The sequence below is a fragment of the Otolemur garnettii genome, unplaced genomic scaffold, assembly GCF_000181295.1.
Source record: "Otolemur garnettii isolate 467f Iridium unplaced genomic scaffold, OtoGar3 scaffold00095, whole genome shotgun sequence".
Classification (NCBI taxonomy): Eukaryota; Metazoa; Chordata; class Mammalia; order Primates; family Galagidae; genus Otolemur; species Otolemur garnettii.
The window spans coordinates 3,994,022-4,001,049 of NW_003852490.1; the positions used below are offsets into that span (position 1 = coordinate 3,994,022).

The window sequence follows — 7,028 nt, forward strand, 5'->3', positions numbered from 1 at the left end:
CTCCAAAAAAAAAAAAACATAGTAAGACTCTGTATTGTATCTACAAAAGTAAAAATTAGCCGGGCATGGTAGCATCCACCTATCCTAACTCCTCGGCAGGCTGAAATAGGATCGCTTAAGCCCAGGAATGCAAGGTTTCAGTGACCTATGGTCATGCCATTGCACTCCAGCTGGGTGATAGCAAGACCTTGTCTCAAAAACACAAAACAAACAAATTCTATACCACCATTAGTTTTGAAGGCAAATTAAAGCATGTCTGACAAAATTGACTGAAACTAAGAGTCACAAGAACTGATGGGGGGGGCTCACCCTATAGTACAGCAGTTAGATATCCTTAAGAATAAATAAAGGTTAAGCCAACTTTAACAGTATAGAAGTACATACTCATTAGGACACAGATACAGACCTACAGGATGCATCAAAAACTAAAATAACCTTCCTAATGCATGGAAATGGGTATTTATACAGTTCTTAATATATGTAGTCTTTCCAGACAGATGCCATACATTTCACTTTAATAGAAATTAATTTGGGTTGTCCAACCTTTTTTTTTCTCTGCCATACATTGGAAGAATAAAAATTCTACTAAAAACTAACAAAAGCTAGTTAGCATAAAAAAGGTTCATGCATACAAAGTTCTAAGAAAATCATCATGAGGACCATAGGTTACGAGTTGGATACCCCTGCTTTAGAAACTTTTATCAAAGCCAGGCATGGTGGCTCACACTGTAGTTCTAGCACTCTGGGAGGCCAAGGCAAGTGGATTGCCTGAGCTCAGGAGTTTGAGACCAACCCATGCAAGAGTTAGACCTCACCTCTACTAAAAATAGAAAAACTAATCAGGAATTGTGGTAGGCACCTGTAATCCTAGCTACTGGGGAGCCTCAAGCAAGAGGATCCATTGAGCCCCAGAGTTTGAAGTTGCTGACACTATAGCACTCTACCACAAAGTGCAACCCTGTCTCAAAATATATATATAATATATATTTTAAACAGTACAGTACCAGGGACAAAAATAAATTTATCAAAAATGACCCTGATACAAGGCCATGTACATGCTTGTTCATAATAGCCCTGTTCATTAATGTTAAAAAGTAGACACAACCTAAATATCCATTAACCGATGAATGATAAAGAAAGTGTGTTGGCAGGTGCGGTGGCTCACCTGTAATCCTAACACTCTGGGAGGCCGAGGCCACTGGATTGCCTGGACTAAGGAGTTTGAGACCAGCCTGAAAAAGAGCAAGACCTCATCTCTACTAAAAATAGAAAAACTGAGGCAAAGATCACTTGAGCCCAAGAGTTTGAGGTTGCTTGGTCTACCGAGGGTGGCCAAGTGAGACTCTTATCTCAAAAAAAAAAAAAAAAAAAAAAATCTTAAATATATGAATTTAAATTAAGTATTAAAAATAGTTTGCGTATTGTCTATTTTGAAAAGTTTTATATATTCAAAACTATAAGTGAGTTTTAGGAGAACCTCTTTATTTTCACTAGTAGTTTTAAAGTAAATTTTGATTGTTACAATCTGAAAAGGAGGATTTTTTTTTAAATGATGTATTAACTCTTAAATTATTTTCATTAAATGCCAACTACCTAATGGTGCTAAAAGGTAATTGTTGTGTGTTTTTACCCAGAAATAATCTTTCAACAAAATCATGTTGGAAGAATCACATTTTTTCAAAATCATTAGATTTATAATTAAATAATTTAGGCTTACAATTTTTTTAGGACCAAGGAAAAAAAAGAAAAGAAACCTGAATGATTCCAGCCTGTTTGTATCTGCTGAAGAGGTAAGACTAATGACCTGCTTTAATTAGTTAGCTATTCTACAATTTTAAGTTTCTTAATAAATTTACCGTTTTTTTTCTTTAAGTTTGGCCACCTATTAGATGAAAATATGGGATCCAAGTTTGATAACATTGGCATGAATGCTATGGCTAACAAAGATAATGCCAGTAAGTAATCTGAATTTTTTATTAATGTTTTAAAAACTAGCTTTGACTTACAACTTCCGAAGATATGACTATTTGGGGAGGACCTTTTTATGGTACCATACAACCTGGAAAGGATGGCTTTTCCTTCTCCTTCTTGGGAGAGCATGAAGAATTAAAATGTATTTAGAACACAGCAAAAAAGAACATAGACTACAAAAATTACTGTGGCTTTTTTAGGACAGGGGCCTACTTTTATGTAGCATGAATTTGTTAAGTAACTCTGGATGCTTTAAAGACATATTTCTAATACTGTTACTGGTTTTTCTTTCACTAGTAAAAGAAGTGAAAGAAACAGAAAGAAGATTCTCAGAGCATTGGTTCCTTTTCCTTCCTTAGTCGTTTATTTATTTATAAAACATTAGTTTTTGATAATCAATATAGAAGAAAAGCAAAAAAAAACAGTTGCTTTGCTTAGTGGGTGAGAAACTGTAGGCCACAGCAGAAGTTCCTGTTGCTGGTCAGGACGTTCTGGGTGACTGCCCAGAGTCTTCTGTGCAGTGGGAGGCTCATGTTTTACTCTCCTCCTAAAGGTCTCAAACAGCTTAGATGGGAGGCTGAACGTGATGACTGGCTACACAACAAAGATGTGAAAAGTATCATCAAGAGAAAGAAAAATTTCAAGAAGAAGAGGCTGAAAACCACTCATAAAACTAAAAAGCAAAGAAAATAAGTAATGTAAATTATAAATTAAAATTCTACTTACTTTTAATTTTTACTGTTCAACCATTTTTCTTGATCTTGCTGCCTGATTCCATACATTCCAGCCTGTTCAACGGATTTGTAATAAACTATAAATAAAAATAGCTGTTATCCATATAGTTATATAAAAGTGTTGTTAAACTTACACTGAGAAAAACTTCTTTTGCCATACTGTTACATAGTAAAAAATAAGACAACAGGATTATACATACAGAGAAAAGCTCTAGCTTTCTACTTATCATGGTAGTGAACACTATTTATTGTTACTTTATACCAGATACTGTGCTAAGTACATAAGGTCATCTTGTTCAGTCCTTGTAACAGTCCCATGGAGGTACACCTTATCTCTACTTAAACAGCTCTGAGAAATTAGCAAACCTGAGATAAAAATGATCTTTTAAAATCATTCCATCACCACCTCAGATATACCTCATTCCAAAGTCTATCCTTTTTTTTTTTTTGAGACAGTCTCAAGCTGCCCTGGGTAGAGAGCTGTGGCATCACAGCTCATAGCAACTTGAAACTCTTGGGCTTGAAGGATTCTCCTGCCTCAGCCTCCCAAGTAGCTGGGACAACAGGCACCCATCACAACACCCAGCTACCAAAGTCTATGTTTTTAACTACTAGAAGAATTAAGAATCTGGCTCACAAGCTAACCGTGCCCTCCTCATCTAGGTACTTCTGGATAACTCCAAATGAGAACAAATAGATGGGAATAATACCACTGAAGGGTAGTTTATACTTTTATTTTCACTTAAGGAAAAGCTTACCTTCCAAGATCAAGGGAAATTTCTTGCTCATTGTTTGTCTGAAATCTGATGGCAAAAGAAGTCTTGAAATTAGTCATGATCAGAAATTCATCACATAAAGTCACAATTTAATGCTAGCACTAGAGTTTATGTTGTTGGAATCAAATAGGTTAGAAATTTAAGATCCTTCAAGATCATACAGTTTTTGAAATTACTTTCAAATACTGTTGGGATGTTTTCTTTATACCCTTACCTGAACTCTGATAGTATAGAGGTTTTTGGTTTGTGTGGGGTGTTTTGGTTTGCTTTTGCTTAAGACAGGGTCTCTCTATCTGTTGCTTAGACTTGGGTACACTGGTGTCATCAGAGCTTACTGCAATCTCAAACTCCTGGGGTCAAGTGATCCTCCTGCCTTTACCTCCCAAAGTACTAGGACTATAGGCCTGAGCTACCATGCCTTTAGGCAAAGGTACAGAGATTTTTTTTTTTTTTTTTTTTTACTATCCACTAGCTATCCTGGTAGTGACAGTTTTCATTTTTTGCATGACTTTTTGACAAGCTCCCAGCATGCCAGTATCTGTAGCAGTAACTAACTCTGTGCTCCATGTGATAGTATGTACCCTCAGGAAGCAGAACCGTGAAAAATCAAACCTCAGCGATGACCTTGAGCACTAGGATATAAATAACTTCCACATCACTACTGTTCTAATAATGGAATATGAGGCATAAACTGGTTAAGAAGTTGATGGTGGCCAGGCAAGGTGGCTCACGCCTGGAATCCTAGCACTCTGGGAGGCCAACCTCAAGGCCAGCCTGAGCAAGAGCAAGACCCCATCTTTATAAAAAATTAGCTAGGCATGGTAGTGCATGACTGTAGTCTCAGCTACTCAGGAGAGGCGGAGGCAAGAAAATTGTTTGAGCTCAAGAGTTCGAGGTTTTCCAGAGCTATGATGACCTCATGGCACTCCAGCTGGGGCCACAGAGTGACTTGGTCTTAAAAAAGAGAAAAAGTTGAGGGCTCTAATCTCAAATTTCTCCCCACAAAATGTTAAAGCACTTTTGGTGACATCATGGGAAAGACTTTTAGTGCCCACTGTTAATGCACAGAATACCCTAGCCTGAGAAAACTGGTGACTCAGAGAAAATAGTGATGCTACTTCCTGCTTTGAGTTTACCAATAAAGTGTAATAGGCAGGGTAAGTTTCCTCCATCAGCACTCCCAACTAAGCTGGATTAGTAAAACCCATGGAGGTGTCAAATGGTAAGGGAGAAATGAGAATCATATAGTCGACTATAATGAATACTTCAATTTCCCTTCTGCCCATAAAACGTTTAATACCTTCAATATGGAAAAGCAATTTCTCCCAAAATGCCATTATTTAGCATCTAAAAGTGCTTTAGCAAACTGTATACCTTCTAGAAAGCATTAACTTCTGATTACCTTGGTTTGTGTTCATCTTATTAAATAAAACGTATACTCCAAAAAGGCCGAAAACTTCAGCTACAAAAATTCCTTTAAAGATCTTCTTTACCCGTGGGTCCATTGTGCGAGTCATCCTAAATTTAACAACAAAATGTGTAAACCTGAATGAGCATATTTAAACTTTTAATACCACTTCTATAAAAATAACTTCAATTCATTCCCACAGTTTGAATGGTTTATCTGTGTAGGAGAAAGACTCCAAAGACACGATAATGTGCTACGTACCTAGTTGTCAATCTCCATGCGTGAGGGTATAATTAGCCAAAGATATGATTGGATAAAGCAGAAAAAGACAGAGAAAATTCAAGACTGCATTGTAAAAACTAGTAACTTACAGAACTAAAATTTTAGAAAAATTTAAGAATATAGAATGGTGAGAGAGGTTAAATAAATTTTTTTAGGCTCGGTGCCTGTGGCTCAAGTGGCTTAGGCACCAGCCACATACGCCTAAGGTGGCGGGTTCAAATCCAGCCCGGGCCCACCAAACAACAACAACGGCTGCAACCAAAAAATAGCTGGGTGTTGTGGCGGACAACTGTGTTCCCAGCTACTTGGGAAGCTGAGGCAGGAGACTCCCTTGAGCCCAGGAGTTGGAGGTTGCTGTGAGCTGTGATGCAATGGCACTCTACCCAGGGGGACAGGTTGAAGCTCTGTCTCAAAAAAACAACAAAATAAATTTTTTTAACTGAACTGGGAATTAAAAGATGATCTAATGGGCAAAATAATGATAAAAGCTCTTTGTAAAGTATCCTACAAAAGTTAAGATTATTCTATAAGTGGTTCTATAACTTATAGCTGGGGTTCCTCACTTATTAATACAATACATATTAAACTATGTGAGGTATTTCAGGCATTTTACTAGATTCTAAGGACACAAAGTTGATCAATAAACTAATTGGTTGTTGGTCCAAAATGGCTCTTCTAACAGTCTTAAAACTTTAACTGCATTGGCCAAGATGCCTGTTAAAAATACACATTCCTGGTTGGCGCCTGTGGCTCACTGAGTAGGGCAACAGCCCCATATGCCGAGGGTGGCAGGTTTGAACCTGGCCCTGGCCAAAGTGCAACAAAAAAATAGTTGGGCCTTGGGGTGGGTGCCTGTAGTCCCAGCTACTTGGGAGGCTGAGGCAAGAGAATCAGCTAAGCTCAAGAGCTGGAAGTTGCTGTGAGCTGTGACACGACGGCACTCTCTACCCAGGGCGACAAAGTGAGACTCTGTCTCAAAAAAATATATACACATTCCTGGCGGAGTATAGTGGCTCATGCCTGCAATCCTAGCACTTTAAGAAGCTGAGGTAGAACTGCTTGAAGCCAGGAGTTAAGACCAGTCTGAGCAACAGATCAAGACCCTGTCTCTACACAAAGAAAATTTTTTAAATTAGCCAGGCAAGGTGGTGGGCACCTGTAGTGGCAGCTACTTGGTGGGGAGGGTAAAAGGCTGAGGCTGCAGTGAGCTCTGATCATGCCTCCTGTACTCCAGTCTAGGAGACCCCGCCAAATATTAAAAAAAAAAAGTGAACATCAACCTGCAATTGTCCACATCCCAATCTCTGGGTTCTGATTCAGAAAGGATAGCGCTGGCACTTCAGAAAATTGCCTTTTAGTGGGCACTCCAAATAATTTCATCGTTTTTAAAAAGGTCTCACTCTGTCACCAAAGCTAAACTACAACCTCAAACACCTAGGCTCAAGCAATCCTACCTCAGCCTCCTGAGTAGCTGGGACTAGTCACATCCCACTACCTGGCTTTTTTTTTTTTTTTAAGAGACAGAGTCTGGCTATTGTGCCCAGGCTGGGTTTGAACTGGTCTCAGGTGATCGTACCATCTCAGCCTCCCAAAGTTCTGGTATTACAGATGAGAACCACCACACCTACCCCAAATAATTTTTACACAAGTGAGGAGGAAAAGCCAGTGGGTGATGACCCAATAAGTGGCCAAACTACAGACCATTTACATGTTGATTCTCTTCCTGTAATCAAAATAAAAGCTAATCAACAAAAAGGTTTTAATTCTTTAATTAAACTAAACAAGGAAAGGGGCTAGCTAACAAGAAAACAGAATACGTAACTTTTTCTTTTTCTTTTTTTTTTTTTTTTGAGACAG

General features: G+C 38.3%; 2 protein-coding genes across 7 annotated transcripts in view; one reads left to right on the top strand and one right to left on the bottom strand.

Moving 5' to 3' along the window:
- CEBPZ (CCAAT/enhancer binding protein zeta) overlaps positions 1–2,814 on the top strand; it is a 25,876-nt gene extending 23,062 nt beyond the window's left edge. Inside the window, exons 14-16 of the mRNA XM_003795686.3 lie at positions 1,729–1,790; positions 1,874–1,955; positions 2,525–2,814. Of these exons, the coding sequence (XP_003795734.1) occupies positions 1,729–1,790; positions 1,874–1,955; positions 2,525–2,664 (284 nt within the window). The 3' untranslated portion in view covers positions 2,665–2,814. The remainder of the gene's footprint in view (positions 1–1,728; positions 1,791–1,873; positions 1,956–2,524) is intronic.
- The window catches only part of CEBPZOS (CEBPZ opposite strand), a 21,646-nt gene that overhangs the window by 12,578 nt on the left and 2,040 nt on the right, over positions 1–7,028 (bottom strand). For 3 of the 6 annotated variants that reach the window (XM_023516648.1, XM_023516649.1, XM_023516650.1), the window contains exons 1-3: positions 4,884–5,122; positions 3,464–3,508; positions 2,698–2,782 (exon numbers count right to left, since the gene is read on the bottom strand). In XM_023516648.1, the coding sequence (XP_023372416.1) occupies positions 2,700–2,782; positions 3,464–3,508; positions 4,884–4,998 (243 nt within the window). In that variant the 5' untranslated portion in view covers positions 4,999–5,122 and the 3' untranslated portion in view covers positions 2,698–2,699. Of the gene's footprint in view, positions 1–2,327; positions 2,566–2,697; positions 2,783–3,463; positions 3,509–4,883; positions 5,123–5,150; positions 5,199–6,799; positions 6,948–7,028 lie in introns of those variants that run through there. The other 3 variants (XM_023516646.1, XM_023516645.1, XM_023516647.1) reach the window with 3 other exon arrangements.